Consider the following 17,580-nt stretch of genomic DNA (forward strand, 5'->3'; position numbering starts at 1 on the left):
TTTTTTTTTTTTTTTTTTTTCTTTTTCTTTTATGGTGTATTGAAGATATAGACCTTGATTACTACACAATGATATGAGTATGTTAAAAAAAATAATGATAACAAGCCTTTGAACTTAATAATAATATGACATGACATACAAGTGGTTGAACATTTTTTTAAAAAAATTCTAAATTTTGTTATTGAACAAACAGTTTAGTAGCTTGTGGTTGTAATCCATGAGGCACTCAAGAGTATAGAAGATGTATGTTTTAGTTGGTTCAGTTCCGTTATAGAAATTTTTCTTTTGAACTTGTCAAGGGGTTGAACATCTATTATTGGGGTATGTATGTAGTGTGTGACGATGTCCTCTTCTTGTGGTTTTGATCAACTTGCTTCATTATGTAAGTGTCTATTTGTTTTATTTTTATTCCTGTTTCTGCTGTAATGTCATTGTCTATTTATGGAGAGAATTATATTATGTATTGTCTATTTTATTTTTGTTTTTCTTCCATTTGGTATTATTTATTTTTACGTGATTAGGACCAACAGCTGACTTAGACATGAAACTTGAATCTTAATATCTGGGTTTCCCCATCTTGATGTTAGTTGTAATAAAATTCGGGTGCAGGCTTGAGTTTGTGAAAATCTTGAGAGGTCCACTGTTAAGAGTGATCTGATGCTCCCACTTCCCCCTAAATGATTTCAGGTTCAATTTGTGAATGGCTATGAAAAAGATGCAAAGCAACTCTGATTCTAGGCGTTCTAGGGGAAACTCATATGTGTTGCCATCTAGTCCATTGAAAGTTGCTAAAAATGTTTTCCTCAAGAAGAAAAACTGCAAAGGGTCTGAGAAAAAAGAGTGGGAGGATGCTACCTGCTCGGTCTGTATGGAGTACCCTCACAATGCCGTGCTTCTTCTTTGTTCATCATATGATAAGGGTTGCCGGCCTTATATGTGTGCAACTGGTCGACGATATTCCAATTGTCTTGATCAATACAAGAAAGCCTACACAAAAGTAACATCAACTCAAAGTTCAGAACAATTGAATATGCCGGTGGAAAGTTTAAGCTTGAATTTGGATGCAGGGCAGCCAAGTGAAAAGGTTGATGTGCCAGAGCTGTTGTGTCCCCTTTGTAGGGGACAGGTTAAAGGATGGACAGTGGTGGAACCAGCACGGAAGTATCTTAATTCTAAGAAGAGAAGCTGCATGCAGGATAATTGCTCATTTATTGGATGTTACAAGGAGCTGAAGAAGCACGTTAAGGCAAAGCATCCATTAGCTCGACCACGAGAAGTGGACCCTGTGCGTGAAGAAAAGTGGAAGAGATTTGAGCACGAGAGAGAGAGAAGTGATGTGATTAGCACAATCATATCATCCATCCCTGGAGCTATTGTTCTGGGGGATTATGTGTTGGAACCAAACCGAAGTGGTTTTTACAGTGAGTACGATTCTGATATGGATGAGAATTTGGACGATGATTCTTTCTTTTCCATGGATGCATTTGGTTTTGGACGGGACAGTGGTCTGTTTTCTCGTAATTCATACCGTAGGGGAGATGAGATTGATTTCGGGATGCACCGTGCTGCTGCAGGTCTGGGATCTACTGCTACTGGTGGACCAGGACGTGGTTTCCGTAGAATTATATTTGGGAGGTCGAGGCGGCCAAGACAGAGAGGAGGACTTAACAGAATTCCATAATTATTATACAGAAAAGAGGAGGAACAAGTGGGAGTTAGGGGGCGTAAGCTTTTATTGAGATAGGGCATGTATATTCCTTAAAACTTCTCTTGTAATGGAGGTCTGTCGGCATTATTCGTCGGTTAGAAGTCATACATACCCACTCTGTTCATGGTGCATAAGTCATTAATCATTTCTAGCTTTTTTTCTTTCTTTTTTTTTTTTAAACAAAAATTTAAATTTTAATGGTCAAAGAATTTGTTTGAACAGCCAGCCATGGGTGTTCTTCTCCGCTGGCGTTGGAGTGGGGAATAGGCATTGTTGGCATTGTTAGGATCCGTCGGTGTTTAGCTTGGAAGTCAAGGAGGTACAGCAGCGGAGCTCCCCCTGAGCTCCCTTTGATTTGTTGTCAGTTTTCTTTTGATTGACTGACTAAACAGAACACACGACAATGGAACAAATGGTTTTCTTTCTTCTGTTCTTTTAGTAGCTATTATGACTCTTTCTATGGTTCTTTGGATGTTCTTTCTTTGTTTCTCAGGCTTACATGGTTAGCACCACACTTTGGGCTAGCCTTCTATTGCATGTGGGCATCAGCCATGCTATTGCCTTACAGCCCACGCAAATGTTTCTAATTCTCATATAAAGCAGAATAAGAATTATTTTAGAGTATAAAATCCTTTTGGTTTTTTTTCTTTTTCTTTTTCATCGATCCCACATTTGTAGCTTGCTTTTAAATTATTCTGGTGTCTTGTATCATTTGTGTCAATTAGTTGTTTTAGTTTTTGTCCATTTTGTCTGGATTGTGATTGTTGGACAGGTGGATACAAATGCATTCTACGTCACTAAAGTAGAATTTGTAACTAAAGTAGAATTTATGCCAGAGGCTAATATTATTTTCAGTCTTACAGTTTTAAAATGTATATGCCAGAGATTTCTATTAGTTTTACGGTTTTAAAATGTATATGTTAGAGATTTCTACACTCATGTTTCGTTCTTTCCAACTGATTTGGGATCTCACAATCCATTCGGCTGACTTCCTTTAACTGATTTGGGATCTCACAATCCACCTCCTTGGGGGCTGACATCCTTGTAACTGATTTGGGATCTCACAATCCATCCTCTTGGGGACAATCCACTCCCTTGGGGGCTAACATTCTTGAAATCGATATGGGGTCTCACAATTCACCCCCTTGGAGTTGACACATCCTTGTTCGCACACCGTTTAATGTTTGGATACCATTTGTATCAACTCAAACCACCGCTAACAGATATTGTCTGCTTTAGCCTGTTACATATTGTAGACTCACGATATAAAAATGCATCTGCTATGAGAGATTGAGAGATTTTACATCTGCTCAGAGAGATTTTTACCTTGTTTTAAAATGCCCCTGATGCTGCTAGGAGAGATTTCCATGCCATAAAAGAGGTTTTCACCCTTGTTTTAAAATACCCCTAACGCCTCTGCTAGAAGAGATTTTCACGCTTTATAATAAGGAATGTGCCCGATGCTTCTGCTAGGAGAGATTTCCACATCTTATAATAAGTAATGTTTTGTTCCCTCTCCAACTGAAATGGACCCTTATCGGGCCCTTATTGTCACTCTCCATCACTCTCCCGAGCCATCATATCATATTATCTATCTAGGACATATATGGAGTATCTTAAAATTCACATTATTGCCGACTTATGCTTGATTACAGTGAAATCCTTGGACAAACACCATGACATCTGCATATGAACAACTCCCCAGAGAGAGAGACAAAACAAAAACAAAAAAAAAAAAAACAAACAAAGGCAACATAACCACTAAAGGAGAGTTGAAACAGACAGAGATGACTTAATTTCGCTGCTAATTCAGAGCCCAATGGATACCCACGAACTCAACACAAATGGCGGATCTCATTCCACCATTTCTGTTCTTAACCATCACCAACCACCGCGTTTGCAGCCCATTGATAACCCTCCCATCAAACTCTTCAATTTCCTCTGATAACACAAACACATTAATCAACATACTAAACAAACAAACAAACAATAAAAACACGATTCAATGCAATGTGAAATTTACTAATATGGAAGATCCCAATCGGCCACTGCTTCTCTTGTAATCTCCGTTGAAGCACTTGGGCAAGCATCTCTGTTCCACCACCTCTGTTCTCTCTTCCCTCATCATCCCAACCCGTTCATATCTCCCCTGCCGCAACCCCCGTCTCGACGGAAGTCGCCGTACCGCCGCCGTCTCCGATTTCACCCTCCATTTGGATTTAGTTTTGGGCAAGTGGGTCGTAGCAGAATCCACATTTCTGAGCTCACGAGAATACGCAAGAAGCTCAGCCCGACGATCGTAGCCTCTGGATTTAGGGGCTTTGGGATGAGCATTTGGATGAGAGTTTTTGTTAATGGAAATGGGGTTTTGATGGGACTTATTGCTCTGTTTTCTGGGAGATTCAACATAAACAGTAATGATTACTCTTTCTTTTGGGGGTATGGCTTTGATTTCGTTGCCGTTTGTTTGATCTTCCATTTCTTGCCGGAGGGATTATGGTCTCTTTCCGGGGAGTTGGATTGAACCTAAGAAAAAAAAAAAAAAAACAGAGAAAAAGATGAACAAAATGGCGAGAAAAAAAAAAAAAAACAAAGAAAAAACAGAAAGAGAGTGAATTGTAATTGTGTAATTGCTAAGTTTAGATTTGATTGTGATTTGCATGAAAATTGCCTTAAAAACAACCAACGTAACCCCCCCCCCAAAACAGCCGGTTGCTTTGCTTTAATGTTCTATGGTTGGTCTTGGGCCTAATCTTGGGCTTCGACCTAATATTGAGTTTGGGCCTAATATTGGTCCTGGGCATAATATTCAGTTTTGGGCCTAATATTGGGCCTGGACCTAAATGTTGGGTTCGGCCTAATATTGGACCTGGGCCTAATATTGGTTCGGCCTAATATTGGGCCTGGGCCTTGTGTTCTACCGACTGGACTGGGCTTTTTTCACAAAATATTAAATCATGAAGAAATTGGAGCTCACAACGAATTATAAAGGTGGCAAGCATACCAAAACTTTTAAATTTTGAATTTCATAATTATTTAACACAAAAATTTGAACGAAATAAATTATATATATATATAATTTTGTGATAAATAATGAATTTAAGCTCCGAATCCATATAGATTCTCTCATTTTTCTTCCCTTTTATATCATTCGTATACGAATTTTCAATCAAAACCAAAAAATTCAAGTTAAAATATTAAATCCCTCGGGGTTTGAAGATTAAATTTTTCCTCAAAACCGAATAAAAAAAATGATAGAATTGTGAAATTAGAGAATGAACGGATAAAAGAATAGTGCATGGGAAACGAATTTGAACTACAGGCTGAATTAACAAGTCTTTGTTACTACAAATAGAATCGAGAAATGACAGGAATAGATAAACGGTTTCCATCCATACCAACCACAAGAATTTGTTTTTTTAATTGTAAAAATATTTTTGAAATGAAATATTAATTAGTTCGGTTAATAATAAGAATATTTTTATTTTTTTATTTTTAAAAAATCAAGAAGTTGATAAAATAGAAACATATCTTTACAAAGAACACTGATTTTGAAAACAGTATATGAGATTCTGGTAATGGATTATTAAAATTAAAACGTGTTATCTTACTCTTTAATCTCTGATTTTTGGTTGCTTAATTTGGTTTACTTTACACTCATTAATTTATTACCTTCCCAAAACAAACTCTTAACCATTTACTTCTTATTATCTTAATCTCATTTTTTATCTTTCTACACAATTTATGTCCTACCTTCTAATACCTCAACTCTCTCATCACTCACTCTCGTTTGACAGTACACCACATCTGAGATCTTCCCCCGGTTGAAAAAGGGAACAAGTGCCAGCTAGGACACTGGACTTCGATGGGGTAGATGGTAAGATCCCACATCGATTAGAAGACGGAACGAAATATTTTTTTATAAGGGTGTGGAAACCTCTCTGTAGCGTACACGTTTTTAAAATCCTCAAGAGGAAAGTCCGAAGAGAACAATATGTACTAGTGATGGACATAAGGTGTTACACCATAAATAAAACGTGTCGTTTGACACCAAATTTATAACAAGTAGGTAATCTAAGTATGTAAATTTGATGTAGGGGTGTTTATTCATTTTGGAGTGTTTTCAAAAAAGGGGTGGTCGGTCAACTTTTGTTTGTTGATAAGAGCTTTAATTACATACAAACAAATACAAATAATAATGTCCTAAAAAACAAAAACAAAAAAAACATGAACTAAGGATTTTAATATTTTAATATTTTTTGGTTTAATTTATATAAATTACAAACTGTTAGCTCCTCCTGTTTTTGTCTCTTAAATCTATGGCTTGATATTATCTGTCTTTTTTATGTTAAACGTAGAATAGATCATATCTTTACATAATAAGATAATCTAGTGATTTACTTGTTTGTTACCAAATTTATGATTTTATGTTTGTTTCAATGTAATCTTCATTATACACAATGAGGTCGTGACCCATATAGGTCCCTTCAACCTAACATATTATCGCTGTTAGCTTCACGATTTTTAAAACGCGTCGGTTATGGAGAAGCTTTTACATCTTATAAGAAATTTCAACTGACAGTGGATCCCACAATCCACTTCTCTTGAGGTCAGTGTGCTTCCTGACATATAGTTAAGTGTCTAGCTATGATTCCATTTGTAAAATTCTCTTGGGTCAGTGTCCTTATTGATACATAGTTAAGTATCTAACCATGGTACCATTTGTAAACTTCTCTTGGTCAGTGTCCTTATTGAGCGTGTGGGTGTGGGCGGCGCGGACCCGTCAGCCCATAGGCACCGCACGTAGGCGACCCCTCTCTACTGTGTAAGGCAGACCCAGGACAGCCCCACGCGCACAGCCCATAGAATTCTCCACACTCACCTCCCCTATATAACCCCACCCTCTCCTCCCTTCTTTTCTCAAACCAATCTCCCATGGCGGCTAACGGTTCCATCAGAAGTTCCGTCAAGGTACAATGGGAAGAGGAAGGCGAGGATGAGATCAACGACTTTCGTGATTTGATCCAGAAAGGAATCCGTGAATTAGAGCCGTCGATTCTCGACCCCAGACACGAAGGAACGGCTGATGATTGGATCGAGCGGAATTCTTCCATGGTCCGTCACACAGGAAAGCACCCTTTCAACTCGGAGCCGCCAATCAACCGTTTAACGCACTACGGCTTCATCACCCCGGTCCCACTCCACTTTGTTCGCAGCCGCGGCGCGGTCCCGAAGGCTACGTGGAACGACTGGACCGTTGAAGTATGTGGGCTCGTCAAACGGCCCACTAAGTTCACCATGGACCAATTGAGTAACGAGTTTGGGTTCCGGGAGTTTCCGGCGACGATTGTCTGCGCCGGCAACAGGCGGAAGGAGCAGAACACGGTGAAACAGACAATTGGGTTTAATTGGGGAGCGGCGGTGGTTGCCACGTCGGTCTGGGGAGGGGTCCCACTTCGTGACGTGTTGAACCGATGTGGAATTTTTAGCCGGAAGAATGGGGCGGTGAATGTATGCTTTGAAGGGGCGGAGGACTTGGCGGGAGGCGGTGGGTGTAAGTACGGGACGAGTATAAAAGTGGAGTTCGCTATGGATCCGGCGAGGGATATAATTTTGGCGTATAGACAAAACGGGGAGGAATTGGCGGCGGACCATGGTTTTCCGGTGAGGATGATAATGCCGGGATTCATCGGAGGTAAAATGGTGAAGTGGCTGAAACGGATCATTGTGACGACGAAAGAATCGGAAAGTTATTATTATTTAATGGACAACAAAGTTTTTCCATCCCACGTGGACGCTGAGCTGGCCGACAAAGAAGGTAATCTACAAGTAACAACGTTGTATGAATATGTGGTATATTGATTTGAAAGTCTCATATTAGCTTAATTAAAGAGATAATCATGATTTAATTGAAATGCAGGGTGGTGGTATAAGTCGGAGTATGTAATCAACGAGTATAACATTAACTCGGTCATAACCACGCCCGGCCACAACGAAATTCTGCCCATCATGCCCTGCAGAACTCGGTCGTCCTACATCTTGAGAGGCTATGCTTATTCTGGTGAATCTCGTTTATCTGATTATGTTATAGAGAAATCTGTCTTCACTTCCTTTTAAATTTAACATGTTTGAGAAATGGGTAGGTGGTGGAAAGAAGGTTACACGTGTGGAGGTGACAATGGACGGCGGAGAGAAATGGGACATGTGCATGTTGGATCATCCGGCGAAGCCGAACAAGTTTGGAAAGTACTGGTGCTGGTGTCTATGGTCGTTGGAGGTGGAGGTTTCGAAGTTGCTTAATGCCAAGGAGATCGCCGTCCGAGCTTGGGATGAAACCAATAACACCCAGCCCGAGAAACTCATCTGGAATCTCATGGTATGCAATGTTAGGAACCACGAATCTCCATAGTTTAGCTTTTGACTTCTCTAAAATGCCTCGTACTAATAGTGTTTTTTGCTTATAAATTCATGATCATTTCCTTAATTAGTTGGACTCTCTCTCGTAACCATTCTCAACATATATAACATAATTTATCTCTCTGTTTTATTCATCTTAGTGTTCTTAAATATCAAAATTTTCGTGAACAGGGATTGATGAACAACTGTTGGTTTAGAGTAAGAACGAAGATATGCAAACCCGACAAGGGAGAGACCGGAATCATCTTCGAACACCCGACAATCCCCGGCAACCAGTCCGGCGGATGGATGAAGAACAGCGCCTCCACTCCCTCCATCAACACCGCCTCCACCGCCTCCACCACCTACTCCTTATCCGAAGTCAAAAAACACAACACCCGTCAGTCCGCCTGGATTATCGTCCACGGCCACGTCTACGACTGTACCCAATTCATCAAACACCACCCCGGCGGCGTCGATAGCATCCTCAGCCACGCTGGCACCGACTGCACCGAAGTATTCGACGCCATCCACTCCGGCAAAGCCAAGAAAATGCTCGAAAATTACCGAATCGGAGATGTTCGTGGTGAATGCGAATCGGACGGGGGAGGATGTCCTGCTGAGGGAGAAGATGGACACGTGGACGGTCAAGAAGGAGAGATTGAAAGTTCGGTACGTGGTTGAAGAGAGTAGGGTGGGAATACAGCGTTGGGCTTGTCACGGAGAGTATTCTCAGAGACCATATTCCGGCGGCGGCGGAGGACACTTTGGGCCGCCGGCGATGATTCAGCTGGCAGTGCAGACCAATTTGGAGAAGATGAATAACGACACCAAAAACTAGTTGTTGGTGTTTTAATTAGACACAGATAAATTCATAAATAATATCATAATAATAATTGTATTCCCATTTAGTTTTGATTTGGAAGTTTTAGGGTTTGAGTTAGGGTTCATATACTCAATTCCGTGTTAGCCCGTTATATATCGTCGTCAACCTCACCGTTTTAAAGTGTATCTGCTAGAGATATGTTTCCACACTCTTACTAGTAATGTTTCGTTTATCTCTTCAACAAATGTGGAATGTCACAATCCACTCCTTTGGAATGCCAGTACTCTTGCTGGCACAACACTTCAAACTTGGGTTCAATACCAGTTAAAACCCACTACTAGCATATGTCTGCTTTGGCCGTTCTTATACTATTTGTAAGAGTACAAGCCCACCGCTAGCATGTCTTGTCTACTTTGACTCACTACGTATCACAGTTTTAAAATGTCTACTATGGAGAGAGTCTAGCCTTATTCTAACCATTACTGACTCTAATACAATTTGTAACAAACCAAGTCCATCGGTGCTTGCAAAAATTGTCAGTTTTGACGCGTTACGTGCCCTAGTCACAACTTCATGATTTTAAAACACGTATACAAGAGAGAATTTGTTACCTTCTCCAACCAAGAAATCTTACACAGAATGACGTTAGCACGATAAACCTACCACTTTGCACGTGCCTTACACCCCATAAACAATCAAAATGAATACTTCCAATTCAAACCCATATTCTCTCTTGGGAAAACGACATTAAAAATGCAATCTTTGTCCCAATATGAAAAACCTGTCCATACCCAAATTCAATTGGTCGCTTAAAATCACTCTAAAATCAAATAAAAACATTCATAAGAACTGAAAATGAGCTTCGTATGAACAGATTCTTAAAACCCATTACCAGAAAAGATAACGAACTAACCAACAAGCCAAAAAGTTAAAAGCTTTGACAAGTTTAAGAGAGAATATTATTGCAGAAAGTGACCATTTCAGACAGACATGGCGCTACAACATCCTATGCAAACCGAACATACAAACATACAAACAGACAGCCGCTCACTCATGTTTTCAATTCTCCCCAAACGAACTGCAGCGGTCGGGGAGACAATCAAAACACAAGACAAACACCTTCTACCTCGACTCAAACACATCAACCAACCCGTGCACAGTCGGGGATGCTCAGCTGCTCGACTTCTTGAGCGGCTTGCGAGGTACCCTGGGAATGCGCCTCCCGACATTAACCATTCGGTAACGTCGATGACCGTCGCTTGCTGGAGATAACATCACGGGCAAATATTGATCGGTTCGACACCAGAAGATCTTGTTCTTGAACGCATTCTTCAAAGCCTCCTTTCCCTATTGTTTGCAACCCGAATATAGTTCAATTGATTATAAGCGAATATAGTTCAATTGATTATAAGCTATGTTCTATAATCGAGAGATAAACCTGAATTCTAGCGTCAGTGACCTCACAAATCTTCTTGTTGACATTAACATCCCATTTGTAATTGTTATAAACAGCACAAAACTGAGAGGCAGCCATGGAAGTTAAGAAGTTCACGAACGCATAACCCAAATTCGATACTTTCCCTTCATACCAAGATCTCCTACAAATTCAAAAGAACATTCACAACCAAGTATGAACACACAATGAAAATCATGGGGTTTCATTCAAAACCCACCTGAAATCCATTGGCAAATAAACAAAATCATATTCAGAAGCAGAGAAATCAGATCGAGAATCGCTCGGTTGGTTCATCACTTGACAGTATCTGTCCAGCAACTTCAGAAGATCACGCCGCCTGCTTTGAAGCCGTAGTCTTAAAGTTAATAGCAATAAATGCAAATCAAAGACATTGATATGCTAAAATAATTAATTAAACACATTACAATTTGTTCAATTCCAGATGATTAACTGACAAACAACAAAAGGTTGGAATTAACCCATAACCCCACTTCAGTTTATACCTTGCTCGTCCTCCAAGAAAATTCTCAGAATCGAAAATAATGTTAAGCTCTAAAATTAGCGAAAATGAATATAAAATGTACCCACTTGAACTGGTTGGGGATGTTTTTTATCATCACTGTAGTGATTCCAGAGCCACCCACTGGGCAATGATCAGTTTTCTCAACTGGGTCACCGCCGCCGTGGCCGACGGCGCTACCGATTTTTTTCTCGACCCATTTCGGCGGAGATTTGGTCACTCTTCGAGGGCCACAGGAAACCACGAATTCCCCTTTGAACCTACGACACTCTGTTTTGAAGACATGCTTTGAATCCGTTATAGCGTCACGGGCGCAGCCCACTGCCATTGCCTGACACGGCGGCAAAGCGTTGTAGCAGGTAATGGCGGGATAAGTATGGAATTGCCAATAGTAAGGCGTGGACGCAAATGGGTAGTAGAAATTGTCGTACACTGAAAGAAGCGAAGCGGCAACATGCGGCGGAGAAGGAGGCGGAGGGGGGAGGAAGGAGGAAGGTTGAAATAGGAAGGGGTCGGCGTTGGGATTCAAGGGATTTGAGGCTACGGCCATGAGTGGGTTGTAATGAAATGAAATGGGGATGAGGGAAAATGAGGGAGGAGGGTTAATATGGTGATGGTGGTGGTGGTGATCGGCCATGGATTAGGGTTTGAATGTATTTTTGTTGTTGTTTGTGGTGGTGATCCAATGATGAAGATTGGAAATGGGAAGAGTATTAAGAAGTGGTGTCAAAGAATTTAATGTTAGTGTTTGTTTAGAAGAAGACAAAGACAAACTCAGCTTTGCTCCACCTGCGGTTTGGCGGCGTTGTTGGAGATTGTGTCACAAAATGGGAAACCATTTCCACTATCAACTTTCGATCTTGTGTTTTCTTTTGAGTTCTTATTGTCAATATTCCAACAAAAATTATCAATTTAGATCTTCTTTCTTAATTTTAAGGGTTTAGAGTAATAATAGTAAACAAATATTTGATTTTTTTCTTTTAATTTTAAGAATATTAATGATACTTTTTTAATTTGAAACTTAAGAGTTTTTAATATTTTAAAAAACTTTATAAATACAAAAGATTTCAAATCTCGATATCTTAAAATTAAAGGTGTTATCTTTTAATAAGCTATATCTAAGCTAAAATAGTTATAACCAACAATTAACTAATAAAAGAAAACAATTAAACTTAAGTAAGGTATGTAATTATGAATAAATTATCTCTCCCCTCTCATTAATTTTTAAATCTTTTGTTTATTTATTTATTTATTATTATTATGTCGTAATTAAAAAAATAAACAATAAAATAAAGGGAGGATGGGAATTATAAGTGGATAAAGTGAGGGTCAAATCGAAGATCAAAGGGGTATCCCAAATTAAAGATCCTATTTCAAGCATTATTCTCTTTTTTTTATTTTGTAAATTCATCCCCTTTTTCCATCAATCATCTAAATCAATTTTATATTTAAATATTTTTTTCTCTTCAATTTATTTTAAATAAATTTATCAATTTCAAACATAAAATGTTTATATTTAAGAATGTTTTTTTTTTTTAGGTTTTAAGATATATTTTAAAATTTTATGTTTTATTTATTTTTGTGTGGATAGAGAGGAGTGTTTTTTTTCCCATTTTTAATATGTTTTTAAAAATTATTCGCTTAAAATAAAATTTTAATGTATAAATACCAATTTCAATATGAAATTTTTTATAAGAAAAAAAATAATAAAAATTTTTAAAACTAAAATTTTAATATTATAACATTATTTTTTACATTTAAATATATATTTAAAGTGACATGAGTTGGATGAGAACGTACCTCATTTAGCTAATGAAAAAAATCCTTTTTGGCTTCCTCAATTGTCCGTCTGTTCAAAATGAGGCCTAGCTCCATAAAAATTGGCTTCGGAGTCTTGATTAATTTTAGGTCCTGCATATTAAATATACATTTGTATGAGTGTAATAGTTCAATATTTGTGTTTGTAAAGAAGAAGAGACGTTGGGAAACATGGGGGTAGGAGTGATAGAGTAGTGTGTGATAATATCCCAAACGTACAACAAAAACAAGAACAGTAGAACCCTAAAATCTAAAAGGATTAGACCCTTTTCCCAAAAGTACACAACCAAACAAACCAACTGTACATATCTTCGCTTCTGTAGCTCCTTCTTCGTCCCTCCAAACCAAACAGAACCCTTTAGCTCTGCGCTGCCACTGCCACTGACACTGCCACAGCCCCTGCCCCTGCCTCTGCCTCTGCCTCTGCCAACAAGCAACAAGAACAGCCCCATTCCCATTTCCATGCAAACCCAACTCTGCCGCTTCTCTTAGCATTGTTTGGGCTAAAGCCAACCTCTTCCACTTCCCTTTTGACCACACCACTTATAGCTCCAATTCCGGACCTTTCTATTCTCCAAGTTTTTGACTGTTTTGGTAACCTGCCTTAATGCAACCTTGCTGCCGCCTGCGTCCTTCCATAACATGCTCAGGTTTCTGAAACGGATTTCATAAGGGTGTTTGCAGAAGATATTCCCCCAGTTGAGTAGAACCCCATCTAGCTTAATGTGTGCTGTGTTGTGTTTCAGTCGCATTGGCTGTTGGGTTTGAATGGTTGTTAATTTTGTGTAACAAAATGGTTGACCTTCACCACTAATAATGTGCAACCACAACCAGGATTTCTCTTTCTCCTTCCCTTTCTTGTCTTAACTACCTATCTTTTTTCATTTCCACGGCTCAATTAGTTCAAGCTCAATGTTAATAGATATTATCTGTTTTGACTCGTTATGTATCGCTATCAATTTTATGGTTTTAAAATGTGTCTACTACGAGAAGGTTTCTACGCTCTTATAAGGAATACTTGATTCCCTTCTCCAACCATGGGATCTAACTCAAACCAGCTTGGAGCTTACAGACAGAGAGGGGGCAAAAAATCCATAAATTTAAGCAGAAACAAGTTGACCCGACCTAACTCAGACCAGCTTGGAGCTTGTGTGGGCGTGCCCTTGCATACCCAGGACCTAATGATTCACGGTGGAAACTCCACTCTTGACCTCCATTGAAGGCAACTTTTTACTTTAGAAATTTGAGAGTTGCCATTTAATGTTTAAAAAAAAAAAAGATTATTGTGTCTTTTTATTTATGTATTTTTTTAAAAATCAATTGTAGAGTCTTTAATAAATGTGGACATTTGCCCCTTCCCTTACTAGAGGAAGTGGCACGCTCCAAGTCCATGGGCCAAAATTACGTAAAGGGGTACTACGGGCCTCAAACATGGGCCGAAATGAGTTTCCCTCCTGGCCTCGAACATGGGCCGAAATGAGTTTCCCTCTGGCTCTCAAACATGGGCCGAAATGAGTTTCCCTCTGGGTCTCAAACATGGGTCAAAATTACGTAAATGGGCCAACATCCAATTCACATAATCGTGTTCAGCATATTTTCTCACCCAAACCCAAAAATACTAAATCTTTTCTTTTCTTATTTTCCCCAATTCCAACCTTTAAGTAATAAAGCACCTATGACCTTTTTTCAAACGATCTGGAACATTAAAAAAAAAAAAAAAAAAAGAACATTTTAGAACTTTTTGAACAGTTCATTTAAACTATGTTGGAATCATTGGAGGTTTGAACTTTGAATTCAAAATCAACTGGAAGCGACCTGGAAGGCATTTTATTGAAATTAGTGGCAAAAGAAAGAAAAAGACACGAGACAAAGAACTGTAGAAGTAAAGAACTCATAGAGCTAGAGAGGTTGAGTTACTAAGTGGGGCAGTGAAGAAGGGATGGTGGTGGGATCTATTAAGTGTAGCTACCATATGGTGGTGCTGGTCACCTAAAACTGAGGTATTCCCACATTCAAATATTTCATAATTAACTCACAAATCGTAGTAATGCCAACAAAATTATTGCATTTTTTGAACCCATCCATCCATCTCTTCCCAATGCCTTGGTCTCTCTTTCTACCTCATCATTGCCCAAGTTTTGTGGTTGCAGATTTCAATTCAATTCAATTCAATTCTTTCCGACTAGTGTGAATGGAGCGAGCTAGCTTCTGGGTCTCACTCAATCAAGGTAGGCCCAGCCTATATCTATATAGATTAAAGGAAAAGGCAGTGGTGGTGTGGTCATTCATAATTGCAGATATAGATGAAGAAGAAGAAGAAGAAGATAGATGATGAGCGACCCCATCAATGGAGTCGTGACAAATGACAACTCAATGGGATACTCATAATGGAAAACATAAACTATTTTGTGATGACAAGGGGGTGTCAGTGAGATATGGAGGACCCAAAAAAAAAAAAAAGAAAAAAAAAAAGGAGGAGGCATTTCATCGAACACTTGGGCTGCATACTTTCAAATTCAACAAACCAAACCCGCACACCATGTGCTTCCGCCATCCCCCATCTCTTTCATTTCCTTTCAGCCACAACCAACCCTCCACCTCTCTTCAATTTCATTCATTCTTTCTTTCCCTCTTCCATTGTCGACTACTGTTTGTCCCCCCTCTTATCAGATTCTATTCCATTCTCCACGAATTATTGCATTTCATTTCATAAAACCAAAATTACGAAAGATGATCCATATATTACATCATAATACATCCAAAAAATCGACACAATCATGCGAGGGCTTGTTTTTTTTTTCTTTTGTAGCCATGTTTCATTAGGCAGCTATCAGAGGGTGATCAATTTCATAAGATTTGAAGAAGAAAATGAAGAGAAGAGAAACAAAACGCACCGGAAATTGAAAGGCAAAGATTGGAAGAGATGGGTTCAAGTGTTCCCTGCAATGGAAACCTCCTGCTGGCTATGGCGGGTACCTAACCCAGACCGCGTCTTTAATATGTTACGCTTCCACTTCGGATAGTCTTAGTCAAGAGGGTACAACAAACACCCTATCCAGTTTGGCCTCTTCTTTCTCTCTCTTGCGGTTTAAATATCTTAAAAAATTCAATAATATTTTATATATAAACAAAATATAATATAATGTTAGAAATGATTTTTAAAATGTAAATCTTAATATTATAACATACTATTCCACATTTATTATACACATTAAAATTTAATATATATTTATATATAAATAATATAATATATTTTCACCCCTATTTAAACAATGATTCTTTACCTCTTCACATGTGGGGACCATTTAAAACGGTTAGAAAGTTGCCCTCATAATGTGGCCACATTTCACCCAATTTTCATGCCAAACTAAGGTCTAAATCACTAATTAATACAAATTATATATTTATGGGAAAAAATTAAAATTAATTCTTCGATTACATGTAATAGTCCACGATCTCCGCTAACAAATATTGTTCGTTTTGGCTCGTTACATATTATTGTCAGCTAAAATGCGTCTTAAAACTGTGAGGCTGACGACAATATATAACTGGTCAAAGTGGATAATATTTGTTAGTGGTAAACTTGGACTATTACAAATGATATTAGAGGCCGACACTGGATGGTGTGTCGGCGAGAACACTGGCCCCAAGAGGGTAAATTTGTGAGATCTCACATGAATTGAAGAGGGGAACAAAGCATTCTTTATAAGGATGTGGAAACCTCTTCCTAGCATATGCGTTTTAAAATTGTGAGGCTGATAGCAATACGTAACGGGTCAAATTGGACAATATATACTAGTAGTGGACTTAGGCTGTTACAATGCACAACATGTCAAGCCGATTAAAGTTCTTCCCCATAATCAATCGAATCGTATAGACATCCATTCAACACAAACATAGGTCATCGAAAGGATCTCTGAGACCCACCAACGCACGAAAGCCATAATTTTTCAAAACATGAAAAAATGGAATTCTATTTGGAAAGTATATGTCAATAAGGAATTGGAATTGGAATGATATCGATTCATACAGATGTGTGGGAAAATGAAAGTAGAGGTTAGAGTTTATCTTGGGAGGAAGGGAAGTTAGCCCAATGGACAAATGGAAGATCTTATTTGGAACAGCTACACCATTGAGGTTCCTTTCTTTCCTTTTCCTTCCTTTATCATCATCTTTATTCTCAACATACAAAGCATCATTATCCATTCTAATCTCCACAACTTTATTATCTGTTCTTCATGATATCATAAAAATCTAATTCAAGATCTTCACAATATATTGTTCGAACAAACAGAGGCAAGAGCCGCCGGAGATGTAGAACATCATAATCACGGCTCATGAAATCTTTGATTCACTTGAAAGATCTTCCTCTTTTCGCTTTTAAGGCATGCAAGGAGGGTTTCGGAATTTTACCCACAAACAATCCACAATCTTGTCACTGGATTTTACCAAATATATCTCGATTCTCGTGCGTTTAAACGTCTCAAAATCTTCTCTCTTCATCTTCATCATCTTCTGTGTTTGTTTCCCGAGAAAAAAATGGGTTGATGGGAGTGAGGAATTCTACTCCAAATCTAAGTTTTCTGGGTTTCTTTTGGTGTGTCTTACTAGAATATATAATGGGTTTTGGAGTAATGGCATCTTGTCATGTGCTGTGACGGATATTTCGATCATGCTTGTTTTCGATCATGCTTGTTTAGAATGTGCTACATGACTGCATGCCTATTTCAAACCAACGTGGTTGTACAATAGCTGTCACGCTATTGCGAGGAGGAATGCTTGAAAACAAAATTGGTTGAAGGTGTGCGGCGGAGTTCATAGGTTGAAGGGGGTAGGCAGGAAGACATTACAGGCAG

The 17,580-nt window shown here is 38.7% G+C and overlaps 4 protein-coding genes across 9 annotated transcripts in view; 2 read left to right on the forward strand and 2 right to left on the reverse strand.

Annotated features, from left to right (window-relative positions):
- LOC111459392 overlaps positions 1 to 2,353 on the forward strand; it is a 4,551-nt gene extending 2,198 nt beyond the window's left edge. For 2 of the 4 annotated variants that reach the window (XM_023102291.1, XM_023102276.1), the window contains one exon: positions 688 to 2,353. In XM_023102291.1, coding sequence (XP_022958059.1) covers positions 701 to 1,681 — 981 coding nt within the window. In that variant the 5' untranslated portion in view covers positions 688 to 700 and the 3' untranslated portion in view covers positions 1,682 to 2,353. Of the gene's footprint in view, positions 1 to 609 lie in introns of all 4 variants that reach the window. The other 2 variants (XR_002713297.1, XM_023102283.1) reach the window with 2 other exon arrangements.
- Positions 2,354 to 3,315: 962 nt separating this feature from the next.
- LOC111462789 lies at positions 3,316 to 4,339 on the reverse strand. The gene is made up of 2 exons (XM_023106528.1): positions 3,732 to 4,339; positions 3,316 to 3,649 (listed from the first exon to the last, which is right to left on the reverse strand). The coding sequence occupies exons 1-2, from the start codon at positions 4,185 to 4,187 to the stop codon at positions 3,590 to 3,592; spliced, it is 516 nt and encodes a 171-aa protein (XP_022962296.1). The 5' UTR covers positions 4,188 to 4,339; the 3' UTR covers positions 3,316 to 3,589.
- A 2,304-nt stretch (positions 4,340 to 6,643) lies between these two features.
- LOC111460569 (nitrate reductase [NADH]-like) lies at positions 6,644 to 9,196 on the forward strand. The gene is made up of 4 exons (XM_023103758.1): positions 6,644 to 7,526; positions 7,629 to 7,769; positions 7,852 to 8,084; positions 8,297 to 9,196. Exons 1-4 carry the CDS (start codon positions 6,644 to 6,646, stop codon positions 8,786 to 8,788), a joined length of 1,749 nt encoding a protein of 582 aa, XP_022959526.1. The 3' UTR covers positions 8,789 to 9,196.
- Positions 9,197 to 9,873: 677 nt separating this feature from the next.
- Positions 9,874 to 15,776, reverse strand: LOC111456526 (protein terminal ear1 homolog). Of its 3 annotated transcripts, XM_023098445.1 has the most exons (5): positions 15,619 to 15,776; positions 12,707 to 12,817; positions 10,604 to 10,723; positions 10,369 to 10,528; positions 9,874 to 10,277 (listed from the first exon to the last, which is right to left on the reverse strand). In XM_023098445.1, exons 2-5 carry the CDS (start codon positions 12,709 to 12,711, stop codon positions 10,101 to 10,103), a joined length of 462 nt encoding a protein of 153 aa, XP_022954213.1. In that variant the 5' UTR covers positions 12,712 to 12,817; positions 15,619 to 15,776; the 3' UTR covers positions 9,874 to 10,100. The 3 variants fall into 3 exon arrangements, with proteins under 3 accessions (XP_022954213.1, XP_022954205.1, XP_022954195.1); XM_023098437.1 differs by lacking the exons at positions 12,707 to 12,817; positions 15,619 to 15,776 and adding an exon at positions 10,975 to 11,856; XM_023098427.1 differs by lacking the exons at positions 12,707 to 12,817; positions 15,619 to 15,776 and adding an exon at positions 10,975 to 11,856 and having other exon boundaries at positions 10,604 to 10,726.
- Between the last annotated feature and the right edge of the window lie 1,804 nt (positions 15,777 to 17,580).

The sequence above is a fragment of the Cucurbita moschata genome, unplaced genomic scaffold (genome assembly GCF_002738365.1).
Source record: "Cucurbita moschata cultivar Rifu unplaced genomic scaffold, Cmos_1.0 Cmo_Scf00002, whole genome shotgun sequence".
Taxonomy (NCBI): domain Eukaryota; kingdom Viridiplantae; phylum Streptophyta; class Magnoliopsida; order Cucurbitales; family Cucurbitaceae; genus Cucurbita; species Cucurbita moschata.